This window comes from Panthera tigris, chromosome C2 (assembly GCF_018350195.1).
Source record: "Panthera tigris isolate Pti1 chromosome C2, P.tigris_Pti1_mat1.1, whole genome shotgun sequence".
Taxonomy (NCBI): Eukaryota; Metazoa; Chordata; class Mammalia; order Carnivora; family Felidae; genus Panthera; species Panthera tigris.
Genome location: NC_056668.1, coordinates 103,515,456 through 103,537,431, shown reverse-complemented (window position 1 = coordinate 103,537,431; position 21,976 = coordinate 103,515,456). Strand labels below are relative to the sequence as shown.

Sequence of the window (21,976 nt, the reverse complement as noted above, 5' to 3'; positions counted from 1 at the left end):
ACTCTGAAAACTATAAAACAATGATGAAAGAAATTCAAGATGACACAAAGAAATGAAAAGACATTCCATGCTTATGGATTGGAAGAATAAATATTGTTAAAATATCTATACTACCCAAAGCAATCTACAGATTTAGTGCAATCCCTATCAAAATACCAACAGCATTTTTCACAGAACTAGAATAAACAATCCTAAAATTTGTATGGAACCAAAGAAGAACCCAAAAGGCTAAAGCAATCTTGAAAAAGAAAAACAAAACTGGAGGTATCACTACTCCAGACTTCAACTTATATTGCAAAGCTGTAGTAATCAAAACAGTATGGTATTGGCTGGCATGAAAATATACACATACATCAATGGAATAGAAAACCCAGAAATGAACCACAATTATATATATGGTCAATTAACCTTCAACAAAGAAGAAAAGACTATACAATGGGAACAAGGAGGCAGTATGGAGATTTCAGAGAAAGCAGATGCTAACTTGAGGATTAATGGCATGTCACTCACAGATGATGGTTTAAGTGTGACCATTTTGATTGATTAAGGGGAGTTTAATGTGAGAAAAGAATTTGGGTCAAGAATGAACCCTTTAAACATTTAATTACCAGGAAGAAGAATGTGCTAGAAAGGAGACAAAATGCTGGGTAGGCGTCTGGGGTGACATGAGAAAAGGAGGTGGCAATGACCAAAGAAGAAAAACAATGAGATATTGTGAGATTTAGTGGTCAAGTGTCTAATGTTTCTGAGCCAAGTTAAAGAGAAAAAAATGTTCATTTAATTTAGTGAAATGTTGGCACTGGCGATTTTTCAAGGGCTTTATAGAGTGATGGGGCAAACAAGATTGTAATGGGTTGAGAAGTGAATGAGACTTGAGCAATTGGAGGGAGCAAGCAAACTCCTCAAGACAGAACTTTGGTTCTGATGTTAAGGAGAGGATGGGGTGGGAGCTGGAAGGGGAGTGCTTCACTTGCATTTTAAGATAGGAAGTAATTGAGCATGTTCAAATGTTAATAGAATCACACTGAAGGGGAATAGTTGAATAGAAAAAAGAGAAAAGCCTTAATGCATAGTGTGGGATTCCTGAGAAGTAGTAAGAAATAGAATTTAAGACAATAGGACTGCCATGGTTATGAGGAAAGATATCTTCTTAAATGGAGCACAAAGGAGTGGATGAGTTATATATGTGGATTTCTAAGCTGGAAGTGAGCTGAGCAGTTCCTCCTCCCATATAGTTCTCTTTGCAATCTCTCCCCACCGAAATAGGAAAAGACATCTACTAAGAATGAGGAAGTGGGGGTTGAGGGTTTGCAAAAAAATTATGTCTAAATAGGTAAAGAAAGTCTGAAGTTGGAGATACTGAATCTAGAGATACTAAGCCTAATTTTTTGTGTGCTCCATCCAACACTCTGATACAGTCCCAAAACAGTGGGGTCTAACAAAAGTATCATGTACATCTATCATTGTACTTACTTTTTATCTGGTTATGACTGTCTCTCTCCCCATAAACCCTGAACAAGTGCTACATTTTAATTGGCTTTGTATCTCTAGCTCCTGATTTAAGGCCTAATCCAATGTGGGCTCCCAGATATTTGTCAAATATAAAAATGAATAAAGCTTCTGCCTTTATTTGAAGTAAAACTTGAAGGAAATTTTCCCTAGCTGCTATGAGTACCTATTATTTATTTACCTAGAATATTCTAAGTGCTTTACATACATTAACTCCTTCAGGCTATAAAATAACCCACTGAGGTAGGCATTAGGATTACTTTCCATTTTTCAGATGAATAGGAACATAGAGATAAGTTTGCAAGGTCCCACAAAAATTCAGAGGCAGAGCTGGGATTTGAAGCCAGATTATCAAATGTGCCAAGGTCTGAATTTGTACCAAAGGCCTCTACTATAGCAGTAAAAAACCGAGTAAAAACCAGGGATTATCAGACTTGTTTAGATTAAGATTGGGATTAGACAAAATTGAGGGAGTTCCTTGTGCTTGCTCCTAATTATTTCTAGCAACCAAAATTTGTGTAATTGCTATTCAGGCAGAAGAAAGCCTATGTAATTATTTTAATCAATGAGCAGCGCAACAACCAAAAAAGCATTTTAATAATTTTGTACTACAGATCGACTAAGATAGCAATCACTTACCTTTATGATTTGGATAGTTTCTTTGTAAAACACCTACTGATATGATGCAAAGTTATTTCAACAAAATACATGTTTAAAAACATTAATTGCATCAATAGTATTAGATAGTAGGTTGCCTCTGCTTCATAGTATGTAAAACTGTTATTTGAAAACCCCATGAAGATCCATTTCACTATCTTATGAGTGTCAGATATCCAGATCTGATATTGGGTATAACATCAAAAATGAAGAAAAGGAAATTTTAAAATGACCATTCATCTGGCAAGGGATGAAATATCTTTCCTTCTGATAGGAAGCATTCTAAACCTCTGGTGCAATGAGGCAAATTTTTAAATTCCAATCAAAGACTGATTTTTAGAAGTAGTCCCTACAATCAGTTTATCAGAGAGGATGCATCATTATTACTGCAAACCTTTATTGAGTCCCCATAGAACTCATGACACTTTCATGGGGTTTACAGAGCTTTGTTTATATGCAGACCTCCCCCTTAAGAAACGTACAATCTAGTGGAAAGAAAGATGGAGAAATGCAGATGTGATAAGAGCAATGACTGATAGTCTCTACAGACTGAAAAATCACCATAAATGTAAGGCACATAACCGCAAAATAAGTTGATGGAGATGGCAAGGGTAGTAGATGGTACTGGACATACTTGGCTTCCTGAAGAAGACAGAGATCTGGAAAATTCAAGATACAAAGAGTGGAGTTGAGAAAAACCAGGATGCAAACAAGGCACTTCCTACCTGCTGCCTCTCTGCAGCTGGGCAGAATTGCAAAATGAGGGATATGGGGATAGAGAGAACAGGAAAACAGACTTTTCAGTTCTCTTAGCACTTCTGAGCACTAGTTGACTCAGACTGGAATGAAGTTACTAAATCTAAGTACCTTAACAGCAGTCCTAACCATTTTAAATAGGTTCAAAGTGGGGGGAAAGGACGTAAAAACCAGTTCCAGTGCGCCTGGGTGGCTCAGATTGTTGAGCGTCTCTGACTCTTGGTTTTGGTTCAGGTCATGATCTCGCCGTTCATGGGTTTGAGCCCCACGATGAGCTCCACACTGACAGTGTGGAGCCTGCTTGGGATTCTCTCCCTTTCTCTCTGACCCTTTTTCACATTCTTTCTCAAAAAATAATAAAAACCAGTTTTTCAGCACCAGTTATATAGTGACAAGGGTGACTGCACTGGGAGCTACTTGATTTGAGGCAGAGTGTTAACTGTTTATGGAGGAGCACAGTGGCAAGTACAAAGGGAACTGGAGGTAGAAAATACCTACAATAGGTAAGTTTTGTGTTAATGAGTTGAACAGGGGGATGACTTGTAAAAAACAAGAGAAGTGTGGTAATACAGCAAGTCAAAATAAGCCTATATTGATTCCTTCCCAATCCCACAATTATGAGCCAAGATGGGGAGGGTTTGTTTTTGTTTTTTAAAGAAAAATCCTCCTGAGTCCAAGAGTTGGATATTTAGCATTGATAGTACGTCAAAAGAGCAAAAAGGTAACTATGTACAAAGGGTGGGGGAAAGATGGCTCACAAGGCTCAGAAACAGAGGAATGGAATGGAGAAGACAGGATGTTGAATTAATTATCTGGAGGGCAGGGCAGGTAACTGGAGATTAACGGCATCACAAAAAGGATACAGATTTAAGCAGACTATTAGACATTTTTAACAGTTGTTTGGAGAAAAAATAGATGGGAAATCTCAGATAAAGTTAGAGAGTAACAAAGAATCCATCAGCTACACAAAACAGAAGTTAAGACATGGGCAGGGAAAGTAAGATTCATGCTTTGAAGAATAACAGAAAGAAAAACTAAAGTGGAAAATGTTGTAAAAAATGTCTTCATAAAGAATAAAACTGGAAGAATTGATAGTCTGGAAAAGCTAAATAACCTGGAATAAGGACCATATTTAGAACTGAAGGATAAAAAATTCATGGAGAGAAGGGAGAAACTGGGGTAAAAATACAAGCAATGATAAGGGACTAGTGCAGTCCTCTGGTGAGAGGCAGATCAGAAAGAATTTGTAGGGCAGTAATTTTCACATTCTGCTGCCCTTATTCACGTTAGCAGCTGTCAGTTTTATAAACAGTACAACTTAACATGGACATTCTGAACCAAATTTGTCACCTAAGGGGCCTGAATTTAAAGGGAGTATTAAAAATTAATGGAAATGCTAGGTTAGGTCTTAGGGAAAAAATACTAAATCTATCTTCTCTGTCATTGTTGATACTTGACACGATAGCCCACAGTTGCTTCTTGTCACACTGGAATACAGACTTGACAAATCTGTTTTTCATCTTCCTTCAATTTAGGAATTTGGATTTTAAGGCTGTCAACGTGCACCTTAATTTTGCTTAAAGGCATCTAAACTTTTATTACTGTACTTATATTAAAAAACATTTTATTAATGTGTTTGAAAAAAAGTTTGTAGGTAAACTTTTAAATTTTTTAAAGTATGGGTCTCTTATGTAAAAAAATTTTCCTAATGTTTATTTATTCTTGAGAGACAGAGCTCAAGTGGGGTAGGGGCAGAGACAGAGGGAGACAGAATCTGAAGGAGGCTCCAGGTTCTGAGCTGTCAGCACAGAGCCAGATGCAGGGTTCAAACCCATGACCTGAGCAGAAGTCACTCAACCGACTGAGCCACCCAGGCACTCCTCTTTTATTGCTAAGTAATCTCTACACCCAATATGGGGCCTGAACTCATGACCTCAAGATCCAGAGCTGTATACTCCACCAACTGAGCCAGTTAGGTGGTCCAATGTGTTTATTAAAAGGAAGTTTTCTCCTTTAAATGTTCAAAATGTCAAGTTGGCTAGGTATGGATTTGCTAGTTTGGGAATACTGAAACAAACATCTGGGCAAATTTTTCTTTCCTAGTCAGTATTAAATTACTGGCTGATATTTAATGGATTTTGCCTATTGGTAAAATAATCAAGAAGAGGTACAAAAATTTACCAGATTCCCTGACCTTCAAAATAGTCAATTCAACCTTTATACCTATGATGTTAACTTTTATACTTAGGTGAATAATTCACCAAACCTCAAAAGTTACTTGTGACTGCCTTTGATTCAAGGTAGGTTGGTCTGTTTCTAGTTCACCTCCTTAATATCTACAATGGAAAGTTGTTTTGAAAACTCAAAATAATTTCAAAATTCATACTCAAGCTTTTACAAGTGTTAGCCATTCCTCAAAAGTTAGAAAAAGCTGCATCATTTTATGCATTGGTTTACAAATTTAAATGAACTTAGAACAATGGCTGAAGTGCAGCTTCTAATGACAAGGGAATTGAGATAAAGCTTTCATCTAGCCCTTAGTAGCTGTGGGACTCTTGGCAATCATTTAAAATGGGGGGGGGGGGGGGTGCGCACTAAGATCATTCATTTATACTCTGAAATTCATGGACTCCTACAGACTCCCTAAAAAGCTGTTAGCTTCTGCATTTGGGAGTAAGCTGGTCCAGAGTTTTCATTCAATTCCAATAGGTGGTCCCAAACCAAACTTGCAATATATTAGGGGGATCACTTCCAAATTGTTCCAGGGTCTAAAGACTGATAGTCCTTTGTGGTAGGCAGAACTCTAAGACGGCTCCCAAGATTCCCTGGTGCACATACTTTATAATCCCCTTCCTTCAAGTGGGGCAGAATCTGTGAGTATGATGGATGTTATAGGTTGCAGCATAGAGCAAAAGGGAAAGGATTTTGCAGGTGTAATTTAGGCATTAATCAGTTTGGCTCTGAGATCAAAAGGGAGATTACCCCGGATAAGCCTGACTTAATCAGGTGAACCCTTTAAAAGGGGGGTTAGGGCCTGCTCTGAAATCAGATTCTCCTGCAGACCTTGAAGTAGCAAGCTGCTGAGTTCCACAGCTGAAATGAAATGGATTCTGCCATATAAGCATGGAACAGGACCCCCAACCTTGAGGCTGTGGCTCTGGCTGACACTTTGCAGCCTCGTAAAGCCTTGAGCACAGGATCTAGCTAAGCTGTACCTGGGCTCCCAGCGTGTGGAAACTGTGAAATAATAAATACATGTTGGTTGAAGCCAGAAATGTGTAATAATTTGTTATAGAGCAAAAGAATATATATCACTTCTCTTAAAATACAAAGCTTAATTTCTCCTTTTTCTTGAGGGAAATGAGGCAATGGAGAATGCAAATAGGGTGTTCCACAAATTACATTGATGTTACAATTAACCCCATCATTTTACAATGTAAGGATACCTTTAAAGAAACAAAAAACCTATGAAATGCAGTTACCAGGTAAGCCTAAACTAAGAGTTAAACGGTCTTCCAGGGTATTTTTAATCATTAGTCAATAATTTTAGTTATACAAAATGCCTGGTTTTGGTTCAGAGTAATGTGGAAAGTACTAATTCCATCAGAACACAAAACAGAAAGGAAAAAATATCTTTAAAGATATATTTTAGAGTAGGGCTACTCACACTTCTGTAATAGAATATTCTTATTTTATGAGATGGGCTCAATGCTCCAAAAGGCAGTTTAAGATGTAAGAAGTCAAGAACGTTAGGGCTTAGTCCATTAGTCCATTTTTTCCCCTCACCATAAATAACGCTCTATGTTAAAAAGGAATCAGTAGAGAATAAAACAAAGAGTTGTGTTTACGTTTTTTTAATGTTTATTTATTTTTGAGAGCGCAAGCAGGGGAGAGGCAGAGAGAAAGGGGGACAGAGGAGCTAAAGCAGGCTCTGTGATGACAGCTGAGAGCCTGATGAGGGGCTTGAACTCATGAACCGTGAGATGATGACCTGAGCCAAAGTCAGATGCTTAACCAACTGAGCCACCCAGGTGCCCCAAAGAGTTGTGTTTAAATTCATAAACTGTGGTGAACTGTTAACTGTGCTGAAACAAATTTCAGACCCTGAAAAATCCTTCCAAGAATTCTATTAGAAAATCAATGTCCTATATGAGACCATAGGTAGAAATGAAATATTTAGGTCATCAGGTAGCCCTTGTATTCAGATGTTGATATCATCCACAACTAGGAGGTATTATAGAAATAACTATTTTATAAAATCATTTGGCTTCTTATAACTTTACTGGCTTACTCTGAGCCAGATTTTTGCTTACTAAGAAACATGGATGATACACAATACCGTTATGTTCACCTTTTGTTAATTTAAGCCTTCTGTAAAAAACAAGCTTTGTATGTAATCTGCCATTTGGAGCCACGTGTTGAAGTTAAGAGTATTATGTAAAATACAGTTCAAGCTGTCTTTCTCAGTCCGTTTTGCTGGAAGAATGAAGAAAGGTCAAAATCTTGGGTTGGACAGCAGAAGCAAAGATAGTGTCACCTGAACAAATCCAGCGGGTTAGAATATTACTAAGTCTGTACTTAAAGACATTTCTTCTGTTATTCTGGTTCTAGGTCAAAAGCTTAAGGACAATCTAAAACAAGCCAATCAGTTATACTCTTAACTTTACATTAATATATATGTAATATAAAAAATCCAAACAGCACACACACACACCCCATGTAAAACATTGCTTTAAGTTTTAATGTTTATTTCCCCAAGACAGCCTAGCCTGCATTCTACTTGGATAAATTTTACAAGCTAGTTTTCTGCTGCTTCTAGTTTTAAACTTTAACCATGTTTCTGATGACAAGGAATGCTGCAAAAATACTCTAGTTCAACAAAGAGTTATGATCACAAAATAATTTTTATCCATTCTACAGTGTTTCAGAATTACCAGTTGATTTTTAAACACAAAGTAGATATAGATGCTAATGGTGGCTAATCTGGTATGTTTCTTATAGCAAACTGTTGTTCATGCAACACTTGTGCTCAAAGGGGAAGGCACAGGATTTCCTACAATGAGCCACCTTATAAAGAGTTCTTTTTGTACAAATTAATTTATGTCACATTTAATTTAGTGTGCATAACCTCAAAACTGAGGTATTATTCCAATTTATAAAAACCACTTGCATAACTTTTATGCAAGTTTTAAAAATACAAAGTTTTCTCCCTAAAGTGGCTCAAAATAGATTGTTCATGGCTGCCTACATCTAAGATAAAAAGATTCTAAAACAATTGAACAGATTAGGCATATTATTAAAGGTGTTCAAACCATTACTTGATTTGTACATCTACTCAAACCTCTTCATCGGTCTTTATTCAGCAGTACATATGCACCAAATTCCATTTTAGAAGTTTCCATATCATTTTCATAGAAAACAAAGTTTGAAAACAAGTAACATTTAAACACAGCACGGTATTCTACCACAACTGAAACTTTTTTCTTCTTCTTCTTTACAGGACTCAACAAAATCTAAAAATGAACTATGCTGTAGATTTACCTCATGCAAAGATCTTTATGTTATCTCTGAAAATGAAAAGGATGGCTTTTTAAAGCACATTTTACTGTTTTATACTATTATGGTAACTTGTGTACTGCAACACAGTCTATTTTGAGGGAAATTTATGATTTTTTTCATGCAAAAATCTACACAAATTAGTTTTGATGATATGGAAAGCTTTTCATAGCATCAAACATTCATCTGGTGCAAATGCACAGGGAAACCTTCCTGAAAAGTTTTCTGACTTGAGAAGCAACTAAAAAGCCATACTAGGTAAAGTAAATAAAAACTAAAAAGAAAAAAAAAGGAGGGTGGGTGGGAAAAGGGAAGAGGGGGAATAGAAAACACAGGCTGCAGAGTAAACCAATGTCTGCTGCTAAACCGGTCTTTGTTTTCATGTCCAGTGTACATTAACACTTATGATCTCACTTTGATGATTTACTAGGTTTGTTATCAGCCCCCTGAAGGCGAATCAAGCTTGCATGCGTTCACATACAGCACCACAACCATACTCTCGTACACAGTCACTCCAGGACTAGGAGTCTGCTTCATGAGTGAAGAGCCCTAGATTTGAAAGATGAACCTGACTCCCTATCACTGAGCCAGACATTCATTCAACATTGTCCATTCACACATTGCTTCATAGCAAGGCCTGGGCTCGTTTTCCTTTGACTTATATGGGCATCATATCCTCTTTTATGCTTACAAGGCTTGAAGATGACAGTACTGCACTTTCCCCTCAATTGATACAGAATAAGTCAATGTTCCTTCTCAGGCACGGAAGATCTGTGACCTGTAGCCCTTTTTACTTTGAACAACCTAAATAAGCATTCATGTAAAGTTTTCGTTACATTTTGCCACTCATTCTCACTCGCACCCACTCGCCATCTTGACCTCATTTGGGCATTTTCTGTGATTCCAAATGAAATCTTCACATTTTCTTTCCCGATTTAATGCAGCAGCAGATCCCATGAGCCAAGCTTGATGGATCAAACCTTTTTATATATATGTATATATATATATATATCTCAGTGCTGCATTGTACCTAACTTCCACAACATCTTTCTAAAACTGGAACCCTTCTGTTGGTACATTGGCAGATGAATTGAAACCAAATGTTCCACCTTGTATTGCCTCTGGAACAAGGCTAGGATCTTCATCAATCTAAAGGAAAAGAGAAAACGCAAGTGATAATTAGTTTTAAAGGCTATATAAATAGCATTATAGAAATATTCTCATTTCCCATAAAAAAAAGTATGAGAAAGATGAGGAGAGTGAACACTGTTCCACCATCTCTTTAGAAAGCTGAAACATTTTGGGGTGTCTGGGTGGCTCAGTCAGTTGAGCGCCCAACTCTTGATTTCGGCTCAGGTCATGATCTCACGGTTCGTGGGATCGAAACCTGCTTGGAATTCTCTCTCTGCCCCTCCCCTGCGCACACACTCTCTCTCAAGATAAATAAACTTAAAAAAAGAAAAAAAAAAAAAGGAAAAGAAAGTGTGAATATTTTGTAAAGGCTTTTTCTTAAGGGACATCAAAATGAGAGGGAACTTAAGAGAATATGCAAGATAGGTATCTTCCAAAAGAGTGAAATATAAGAAATTAGAGATGGTCTTTTATATCTCAAACTGAGATGTATAATTTCTCTTTTACCTGGGCAAATAGATAAAAGTTGATGACTTAATTAAAAAAATTAGGGGAACCTGGATGGTTCAGTTAAGTGTCCAACTTCGGCTCAGGTCATGATCTCACAGTTTGTGAGCCTGGAGCCTGCTTCGCATTCTGTGTCTCCCTCTCTCTCTGCCCTCCCCCTACTCACACTCTGTCTCTCTGCTTCTCTCTCAAAAATAAACAAACATTAAATAAAAAATTAAAAAAAGAGAAATTAATGCTGTCACTTTTGCAGAGTAAATGTAATCTTTAGATACTTTTCTACTAGCAATTGGAGACAAATGACCTTTGGGCTTAAAACAGTAAAATAATAGCTATGCTATAATGAATAAATAATATTCTATATGCTCTATAGCTAAAGGTTCTTTTTGAAATACCACAAAATCACTGATTTACAGCACAGTTCCTATAAATACGCATTTGATTTGAATTATTCTTTTCACAATGTAAGAGAGTAACAAGTAACTTCATGTTGAGGTATTAGAAATCATAAGGTCTTGTGTGTATCTATTTGCAAATTAGGACTTCCAAAAATCCAATTCTAAGACATGTGATACAAGATACCCTTAAGAGAGTATGTTTTTCTGGATTTTAGTTCTGATTTATTTAAATGGCATTACATTCTAAACAGAACTTAGCTTGATCATCTGTAGGTAAATAGTCTATAAATTTTTTTCCCAGTATTGTTTTTGTCAGGTTAATGTTCAAACCGTATATACTTAACAAAATGTTTCATTAACACTGAATTTTTTTTTTTTTTTTTGATAATGTGGAAAGGTTGGGGGTATTATGACTTACTTATTCTTTGAAAAGTTGAGAATCATCAAAAAAAAAAAAACCCACTGGTGGCTGTATCTAATTAAAATTTTCTTAAAAATTTTATTTATTTTTTTAATTTATTATTTTTAATATTTATTTATTTTTGGGAGACAGAGAGACAGAGTGCAAGCAGGGGAGGGGCAGAGAGAGGGAGACAGAATCTGAAGCAGGCTCCAGGCTCCAAGCTGTCAGCACAGAGCTCGACATGGGGCTAGAACCCATGAAGTGCGGGATCATGATCTAGGCCGAAGTCAGATGTCTAACCGACTGAGCCACTCAGGTGCCCCCTAGTTAAAATTTTTAAAGGAATAACTGCTTTTAGGTTTATTTTTCCAAAGAGGCAATACTGAAAATAAGTTAATACTTTAATTTCAACTACCACATACTGACAAAATGAAGATACTTTTGTATACTACACTTTACATTATACAGTAACTTAACTTTCTCAATGATTTATTGTTTCCATTTTATCTATCCTCATATTTATTTTTGGTCACCTACTAAAAATAATAGTGACAACATCTTTAAGTATGGGTTAACTAATTCTTGTCATAAACATTATAGAATATACTAGTGTCACTGCTTTGTTTACAAACATGTTATGCTATTAACTATAAGGATATCAAGTGAAAATAAATTCTGACTTGTCCAGCGTTAAAAAAAAAATCCTTATCATAACTCAGTAGCAAAAAGACAACCCAATTAAAAAATGGGCAAAAGACCTGAGCAGACATTTCTCCAAAAGAAATATAAAAGGTACACACATACATGAAAAGATGCTCAATATCACTCGTAATTAGGGTAATGCAAATTAAAACCACAATGAGATATTACCTCACAGACATTAAAACAGCCATCACAAAAAAGACAAGAGTTAACAAACGCTGGTGTGGATATGGAAAAAGGGAAACCTTGTGCATTGTTGGTGGGACTGTAAACTGGTACAGCCACTATGGAAAACAGTATGGAGGATTCCCTCCCCCCAAAATTAAAAATAAAACTACCATATGATTCGGCAATTGCACTTCTAGGAATATATTCAAAGAAAACAAAAACACTAACTCAAAAAGACATCTCCACCCCATGTTCATAGCACATTATCTACAACAGCCAAGGCATGGAAATAATCTAAATGTCCATCAACAGATGAACGGAAAAAGAAAATGTGGTATATATACACAACAGAGTATTATTCAGACTAAAAGGAAACCCTGCTATTTGCAGCAACATGTATTAACACTGAGGGCATTTAATGCTAAGTTAAATAAATCAGACAGTGAAAGACAAATATCATATGCTCTAACTTATATGTGGAATCTAACAAAACAAAAAACAAGCTCATAGAAAAGATCAAACTTGTGGTTACCATAGGTGGAGGGTGGAGGAAGAGAAAAGTGGAGGAAGGTAGTCAAAAGGTACAAACTTCCAGTTATTAGATTAAAAAAAAAAAAACAAAGATACTTTACAAGCAAACCTTTCAGCATCACTGCAAAATAAGAACATTTCATTCTATTTTTAACTATTAATGTCAATAAATTTGTAAAAAAAAAAAAAAAAAAATTCCTTATCTTTTTTTGCCCTTAGAACTAGTACTACATTTTAATGCCCTGAGGGACTTAAAAAATTTTTATTTTTATTTTTTTTCTTGAAGGAGAGAGAGACAGAGCATGAGTGGGGGAGGAGCAGAGAGAGAGGGAGACACAGAATTTGAAGCAGGCTCCAGACTCTATGCTGTCAGCACAGAGCCCAATGCGGGGCTCAAACCCACGAACCCCAAGTTCATGACCTGAGCCGAAGTCGGACGCTCAACCAACTGAGCCACCCAGGTGCCCCTGAGGGACTTCAAAATACTAAAATATTTATGTTCCTGGAGGTGACCTTACTACTACATACTTAATTCCATTCCAAAAAAATATATACATGTATGACCTGCTTACTATATTTCTAGATTTATGTTTATACATAAAACTAAGAAAACTATAAAATTATTAAATACATCATCTGAAGAGAAGAACTGGTCAATGATCTCATAGGCCAACTTGTAGATGTCTTCATTTTCATGATTTTGAAGCTGTTCAATTTTCTCCAGTCCTGCAAGAAATTTTATGAAGTGAAACAACGGTAATATTTAAAATTCAGTAACAACAACAACAAAAAATTACATTACTCTTGGGACCACATAATCTCAATTTTTGGATTTGCAAATCTGATTTTTAAAGAATCTATTCTAAAGGTGAATCTTAAAAATAAAAAGGTTTTATGCACAAAGATGCAGCATATTTATCTTAAAAAGTTAACAACTTGAGTGTTTAAACGCATGTAAATGTTTAAGCAAGCAAAGGGGCACCTCTATTCAGAATACTACATAACCAATGTGTATAAGGAATAACAACATGGACTGCTTTTGTTCGTTACAAGTTAAAAGCAGATTCTCTCTACTTTCTAGCCTCTGTCAAGTTTTTATAATGACCATGTATAAAAATAATGAAAATAATGGTGATTAATAAATATGAATGTTAAGACATCTGTTAAGCATTATAGAAAATGATCAAGATGAACCACAGTATTTAAGGAGAAGCTTCCCTATAAACATTAATGAGTTTTTTAAATCATAGGCAGAAAAGAATATATAAAAAGTGATATGCAAATTGGATCTTGTTTTGTTTGACAGGAGTAATAATTTTAAGGCTTCTGAAATAAAGTGAAATTGCCCTTTCATGAGTGTTCTTCCTTTATTGCTTACAAGGGAGAAACTGTTATGGGCTCATTTCTCACTCTATACACACTTTGTGGGCCTGCACTTCCAAGTGAAAAAAATTTAGCTAGGAGGCCTGGCTAGCTCAGTCAGTACAGCATGTGACTCTTGACCCCAGGGTTGTGGGTTCAAGCCTCATGTTGAGTATGGGGATTGCTTATGTATAAAAGCTTAAAAAATAAATAAAATCTGAAAAGAAATTTAGCTACTAAGATAGGTGAGGACCTGCAAATCTACAACTTCATTTCTTTTCTGAGCTTTAGATGCATAGAATTAAAACACCTGTATGATAATTCCACCAGACGTTTCATGGGTACTTGAAACTTAAAATGTCCAAAACACAATTTGTTATTTGCCTCTCCTCAACTGAATTGTTCGATCTACTGTATTCTTACTTGGTGATAATAAACAACGTGAAATCTGAGAGAAAGCCCAAGTTCCCCTTTCCCTCCATACTCTATCATCAAATCTCAAAACCTCAAAGTCTATCCATTTCTTGATGTCATCATTTATTATGGCCCAACCGCTGTATACTTTCCTAACGGGCTTCCTGCCTCTTGTCTCCAATGGTCCCAATCTCCCTGCTATCCATGCTCTATTTAAATATACCAATCCCCCAGGTAAAATCTTTCAATGGCTTGTAATACCCTGGGGCAGAATCCAATGGAGAAGCCTAAAAATACAGATTCCTGGCCTTACGTCTAGTGATGGAGGCAAGGCTCTGATCTACATTTTAATTTTAATATATAAAAATAAAATTTTTAATAATTACAATGTTTACATGGTAAAAAAAAAGTAGTAAAAAATTTTTTAACTATGTTTAATTTTTCTGGTACTCAACTTCCTAATTAGGTTCCCTAACACTATTCTCCCTCTTCTGTTTCTAACTTGATAGTTAGGCATTATTTTTCTGTTGCTCTAATTGTCACGTTAGTAACTTTAAACATGCTTTTCTTATTAAATTCACTTTCAAGCCTCTGAACTCCACACCAAGCAAACTGAAGATTTGGTTCTCCTACTCTTACTTCTCCTTTCATTTACTTCTCCACTTGTCAGAAATCCCTTTCCTTTTATGCTCATCCACGTTGGTAACATTTACATTTTGTTCCATGGCTACACTTGAGACTTCTATGTTCTATCTAAATGGCAATTCTAAGAGTTGAAAGCTAAGACATGCTGTTTACATTCTGGGTGGCTCTGGCACACAGTCACGTTTGGGAACCACTGACCTATAGAATAAAGAATCTGCTGTGCTACAGAGCTTCTGTAAGACTGCAGACGCCTGGTGATTGGCTGTATCTACAGCCTCATCTTTAGGCAGCCATCTACCCCGTACTTTGTGATTCAGCAACACTGAACTACTTATTATTTGCTGAATGCTAGGTCTCACCTCAGACTTTGCTCATGGTGTTATCTCTGCCTGGAACACCTTTCATCCCTTTTTACTTTATTAATCCTTATTCATCTCTCAAAATCCAGCTCAGGTGTCACTTCCTGCTTCTTCCAGGATGGATAAGGTATTTCATTTTGTTGTACATTTCTATTAGGGTAATTAGCACATTAAATCAGTTCATATTTATCTCCATGACTAGACTACATGCCTTGAGGGCAAGGGCTGTGTCTTGTTTACCACTGTTTTCCCAGTACCTTAGCACAGTGCCTGTTCAATGCATGGCAGCAATTCAATTACCTAAGCATATGCAAGAAGCTGAGCAGGACTGTACATATAGAATATAGTATTTACTTTATTCTGTTACTTGATTATCTGAGAAAAATACAGAAGTGCTACATTAGTCAGAAAATAAAAGTAGTTACAAAAAGAACATTAAAATGTGAAATAATAGCCTATAACTTACCTCCACATTCTTCTATAAGATTGGCTATGGTTTCCGCCTCATCTTCAGCCATTTTTAATATATTACTTAGTCCATCAAGTACTACTTGCACAACTTGTGCATCTTTTACAGTCAGCAAGTTGCAAAAAGGTGGAATAACATTTTGTTGGATTAGATAGGCCACCTGAAGAATAAAAACACCATGACATAATAAGTGAACTTTGTGTACCAAATGATCTCACTGAAATAATTCTGACTTTAAAATTTTGAGTAGGAAACATGACCTCATCTTTCAGGTTATGTTAGACTACATTAGACTATTTTATGACTTTATTGTTAGATGGTTTTATTATTAGATTCCTTCTCTTTTAAATGTAGTGTTTACTTTTCTTGAACTTAGAAAAAAAGTGAAAATGAAGGAATCACTCAGCTTCATATGAAACATATGCCATAAAAAGTATTTTCTTCAAAGATCCTTTCCTCTCCTTTAAGATTAGGAAATAATGAAATCTGTTAAAAGGCTGGATTTTTTTAAAGCTACAATCGTTTGTTGTTGGAGTATTCAATGTGAGAGTGCTACAACATTTAGTGCCCTCATAGCCACCTTCAATTCACTATTCAATTGGTTCAATTCAATTTTCACAATATTTTTCAATCATTTTATATTTTGTTATGCTGTTATTACCATGTACTATTACTTATATTCTGCTCTGGATTCCTTGCTCACCACCAGTCTACAGCTCACTTGTGACAATTACCAGCTTATTGTGTATCAGCTCTAAATTCACCCTTTTTACCTATCTGTAAAATTTATCTGAAACCTTTAAAACTCATTTTATTCTTCTAGTTTGGCACAATGTTAACCTCTGTCACCCACACAACTCTAGAATGAGTGCCACTTTAAATTTTACAACCTAGGCACCTCACATTCCTTTCCCTAATTTCTAGTCTCAGCTTTTTGGTTTTGGTTAGTTCCCTGCTTTCCTTGCTTTGTCTGCTGCTGATAAATTTTTCTTGTTGTTTGCTTTCTTTTTATTTTTGATGTTCACTTGTTAGGAGAATCTGTGAAGTTGTTTCAGTCTGCCCTATTAACCTAAAAAGTCCTATTTTTCCCTAATACTGTTTAAAAATAAAAAACCAAAATCTTGACTACATGTGCTTTGATCTTACCATGGATTAGAAAATTCTTAGAGGCTAAGATGGTATAAAGAGAACACTTCTCATCTATGAAATATAACTAAAGGAAGTCAAGGTGACACTTTTATATGGGGTGAAAAAAATTACAGAATGCCTGTTACCTTGCTATTATTTTAAATTAGGATTTAACTGAAATCTAAATCTTAGAATTATCTGTACTGTTTTATTTTTACCAGTTTTGAGAAATAAATAAGAGCTGAACTTACTTGATCTTTCCTCCCACTAATTGTTAAGTTACTTATGGCCCAAGCAGCTTCTTTCTGAGTGCCAAAATCCCCCTGTAAAATCAAAGGATACAAACTTCAATTTAGGATATTGGGAAAAAATGTTGTCTGAAATTATTTTCAACTGTTTATTTCCCCAGGTTTTCCTCTAGCCTTTCTATATGCATATATAACTTTTAAAAGAACTTTTTAATGTCTATTTCTGAGAGAGAGAGAGTACATGCACAAGCAGGGGAGGGGCAGAGAGAGAAGGGTACAGAGGATCCAAAGCAGGCTCCAATGCTGACAGCAGAGGAGCCAATGAGGGGCTTGAACTCATGAACCAGGAGATCATGAACTGAGCCAAAGGCGGGTGCTTAAGTGACTGAGCCACCCAGGTGCCCCCATAATTTTCATTTAAGAAAAGCTTTTCAACTCAATTTGCCCTAAACAAATGTAGACTCCCTTTTGCAGTCTCTCCTAGCAACAAACTGACTTGATTTTACTGTTCAGTTAGATTAAATGAAGTCAATGATAAAAGGGAGGGGAATGTGCATTTCACTTTAATCAAAGAAATGTCAAGTTAAATTATCCTTTTAAACACAGTTTTAAAAATGATAATGTCCACCATTAAAATATATTTAAAAATCATTTAACAAGTCATACATATGATTTAGCAATATACTTAGTAATACTTAATAATATGAAGTTCTCATAGGTGAGAACCTTTGAGAATTTACCAAGAAAATAATTTAAAACCAAGTAATACTATGTATCTTTCTATATATTGTATTAGAAGCAATACTAGTCAAAAAGTAAAAGCCACTAAAATTCTCAACAGTGAAATAACTAATTACAATAAATCTAAATGGAATAATAACCAGTTATTAAACATAAAGAAGACTAGCGGGGCATCCGGGTGGCTCATTTGGTTATGCGTCTGACTTCGGCTCAGGTCATGATCTTGCAGTTCCTAAGTTCCAGCCACTTGTGAGTTTGAGCCCCATATTGGGTTCTGCACTGACAGCTCAGAGCCTAGAGCCTGCTTCAGATTCTGTGTCTCTCTTTCTCTGCCCCTCTGCCACTTAAACTCTCTCTCTCTCACTCTCAAAAATAAACGTAAAAAAAAAAAAAAAAAAAAAAAGACTAGCAATCTGGAAAAATGCTTGTAATTAAGAAAAAACTTATGTAAATATGAGGAATAAAAATTAAAGTTGCAGTGGGCATCTATTTTTATACATCAGACCGATAAAATCCAAATATCTGTCAGTGGTAGGAGTGTAAAACAGTACAATCTTTACAGACAGGGATGAATATTATACAGCAAAATTTACATATATGTCTATCTGTAATTCTAGTATTCCCTCGTAAAATACTGAAAAAGAAAAAAAACCTTAATCTTAGAAACATCTCAAATATCATAAAATAGTAAGGTGATTGAATACATTATAGTACATCCATATAATGGAGTATCATACGTAGGTATAAAAAAGGATTAAAGAAGCTCTCTTTATAATGCTATGGGAATGATCTCTGGGATACACATTTTTTAATAAAAAAAAGCAATACCATCTGTGTAAGAAAGGGTGGGAATAAGCAAATACAAAAGAATTTGCTGATATTTAAAAATAAACAATAGAATAACCCCAAAGCTAATAAAGATGATTATCTGTAAAGGAAGGAAGAGTATGTGAAAGAAATGGAAATTAGATCTTTGTGTATGTACTTTTAAAACAAGGCATACATTTTTTACCTGGAAACTATATAACCATTTGCTTTATATAACCAAAAAAACCCTAAACAAAGAAAAGTAACAATGCAGTGAAGAAATGGGCAAAAAACATGAACAGATGATTTTCCAAAAACACACAGATAGATAACAAGACACATGAAAAGATGCTCATCATCATCATCATCAGGGAAATACAAATTAGAACCACAATGAGATACTGCCTCACATCTGTCAGAATGGCTAAAATTAACAACTCAGGAAACAATAGATGTTGTCAAGGATGTGGATAAAGAGGAACACTTTTGCACTGCTGGTGGGAATGCAAACTGGTGCAGTCACTCTGGAAAACAGTACAGAGATTCCTCAAAAAATTAAAAATAGAACTACCCTATGACCCAGCAATTGCACTACTAGGTATTTATCCAAAGGATACAAGAATAGTGATTTGAAGGGGCACATGCACCCCAGTGTTTATAGCAGCACTATCAACAATAGCCAAAGTATGGAAAGAGCACAAATGTCCAGTGCTTGACAAATGGATAAAGATGTGGCATATATATACAATGGAGTACTACTTGGCTATCAAAAAGAATGAGATCTTGCCATTTGCAACAACACAGATGGAACTAGAGTTTATTATGCTAAGCAAAATTAGTCAGGCAGAGAAAGATAAATATATGATTCCACTCATATGTGGAATTTAAAAAATAAAACAGATGAACACAGGGGAAGGGAAGAAAAAGTAAGATAAAAACAAAGAGGGTGGCAAACCATAACAGACTCTTCAATACAGAGAACAACAACAAAAAAGAACAAAATAAAAAAAGAACAAAAAATACAGAAAACAAACTGACAGTTGCTGAAGGGGGAGTGTGTGGGGTTAAATGGGTGATGGACATTCAGGAGGGCACTTGATGGGATGAGCATTGGGTGTTAAATGTAAGTGATAATCACTAAATTCTATTCCTGAAATCATTATTATACTGTATGTTAACTAACTTGGATTTAAAACAAATAAAATAAACTGAGTCTTGACCCACTCTGCAAACAAAAGAAAACAGAAATAATCTAATTGTATTTCATGTTGGTGACTTAGCCACACATGCAAAAAATCATTTCAAGTGATATATTACTTTTAAGTACATCACTGATGGAAAATATCCTAAAGACAAAAAACCGTCAAAGAAATCTTAGAAGTGGAGTAGTCATATTGTTAGTGGCAATGTGATTTTGTTATTTTGATAAATTTTATATATCTCAATATATATTGCAATCTTTTTTTTTTTTTTTTTTTTTAAATTTATTTTTGGGACAGAGAGGGACAGAGCATGAACGGGGGAGGGGCAGAGAGAGAGGGAGACACAGAATCGGAAACAGGCTCCAGGCTCCGAGCCATCAGCCCAGAGCCTGACGCGGGGCTCGAACTCACGGACCGCGAGATCGTGACCTGGCTGAAGTCGGACGCTTAACCGACTGCGCCACCCAGGCGCCCCTATTGCAATCTTTTTATAAAGATTCCAGCATAAAAGAGATAAAAATATAAAATTGAAGAGAAAATAAAAACAGTTTACCCTAAATACCCAGTAACAGCTGATAGTTTCCTTTCATTCATGATTCGTTTCTTATGAATTCTTATGTTCACAAAAATACTATATATTTTCTACTTTTTTTTAAAGTAGGCTCGACGCCCAATGTAGGGCTTAAACTCACAACCCTCATATCAAGAATCGCATGCTCCACTGACTGAGCCACTCAGGCACCCCTATCTTCTACTTAAAAACAACAACAACAACAACAACAAAGAAACAAACCCAGAACCCCCTGATCCCCTATTTTGTTCACTCAGGCCTAAAAACAATGACAACCTCATAACAATGGTCATCTTTAGGACCTGAACTATGGTCCTTAAATACTATCTGCTACCTAAAAGGGCATCCTGGAGAGTCTACATCAGAAAATACACAAAATAAGCTTGAGAATCATGTCATATTCAAAGGTAGGAAGCTCTCATAAACTACTGAGGAGATGTAAAAAAGACACAGGCACTAAATTTAAGAGGTTCCCATTGGTCAGGGACAATTTGTTAAAAAAAATGACTACAAGATATAAATTCGTAATTTCCTAAGGACACTAAAAACTCCACCTTAGTCAACTTTTGAAGTTGTTAGGGAACCATGTTATTCTAAAAACTGAGTGATAATGAGAATTTACCTTGTCTTTCTTATATGAAACATATTTTAGAGTAAACCAATAGCTGATAGTTTTTTATTGAAAAATCACAGGTAATACATAAAGAATGATAGAATTAGAATGTCACCATTTTGCATTTCCTTGTAAAATAAGGGATCCATGCAATGATCATCAATGACTGATTACCTAAAAACCCCTAGGCAAAAGATTGGTGGATAGGTTTATAACAATCAATTGCAGTAGGCTGAGAACACCTGAGCTCACTCATCAATCTGGAACAGGAGATCTAGGACATCTGGAGATACAGGACAAATAGTATGTGTCTTCTGATGTGAATCATCAGGAAATACAGAGTAGTGCATTAAGCCTTGCCTAAAACACTGAACCTGATCTACCAGTCTACAGGAAACTAAGCCTTTACTATCAGCTTGTAGAAAATATGGAGGGAAAGAAGACAGAGGTATCTTCTCTTTAATTACAGATCAGTGTTCAGAAAAAAACCCTCATGCTGTGACTGTGGTCTCTTTCCCAAACATTAAAGTAAGTATGAGAGATGATATAGCATCCAATTAAATAGCACACTTACTTGCTGTTTGATTTTGGGCAAATTTATTGGTCTATACCATAGTTTGGAGCTACAGTATTAAATGAAGTAATATATGTAGAGTGATGAGACTATGTAAGCATTTATAATCAGTAATAATTATGACCATGAACATTATCATCAGTAGTAATAATAATGTATTTTTAATAAATCCCAGGACGATGGTAATTTTGGTAAAAGAATGATACAGAAGAAGGGTCAGGGGTTCCTAAAAAATGTCTTTTATATATAAAAATCAATGGGTTCAAAGTTTTCATGTTAATACTACTTAACTATACTATTCATGCCACTGTATAGGTTCTAATTAAACAAACAGAAGAGTGTATCTGTTAAATTTAAACCCTTTTCTTCTTACCCAGATGCATGCAAGAGGATTTTCTTACCTTATCCAAAAGATGTATTATCATTGGTACAAGATTGGCATCAATTACTGCTTGAACCTGCTGCTGATTTCCTGCAGTTATGTTAGAGAGGAACCACACTGCTTCCTGCAGAACAAGACTCCGT

General features: G+C 35.6%; 1 protein-coding gene across 2 annotated transcripts in view; it reads right to left on the bottom strand.

Moving 5' to 3' along the window:
* Positions 1-7,642: 7,642 nt before the first annotated feature.
* The window catches only part of KPNA4 (karyopherin subunit alpha 4), a 68,126-nt gene continuing 53,792 nt past the window's right edge, over positions 7,643-21,976 (bottom strand). For both annotated transcript variants that reach the window (XM_042998385.1, XM_042998386.1), the window contains 5 exons: positions 21,853-21,957; positions 16,947-17,018; positions 15,565-15,727; positions 12,950-13,044; positions 7,643-9,627 (listed from right to left, as the gene is read on the bottom strand). In XM_042998385.1, coding sequence (XP_042854319.1) covers positions 9,529-9,627; positions 12,950-13,044; positions 15,565-15,727; positions 16,947-17,018; positions 21,853-21,957 — 534 coding nt within the window. In that variant the 3' untranslated portion in view covers positions 7,643-9,528. The remainder of the gene's footprint in view (positions 9,628-12,949; positions 13,045-15,564; positions 15,728-16,946; positions 17,019-21,852; positions 21,958-21,976) is intronic.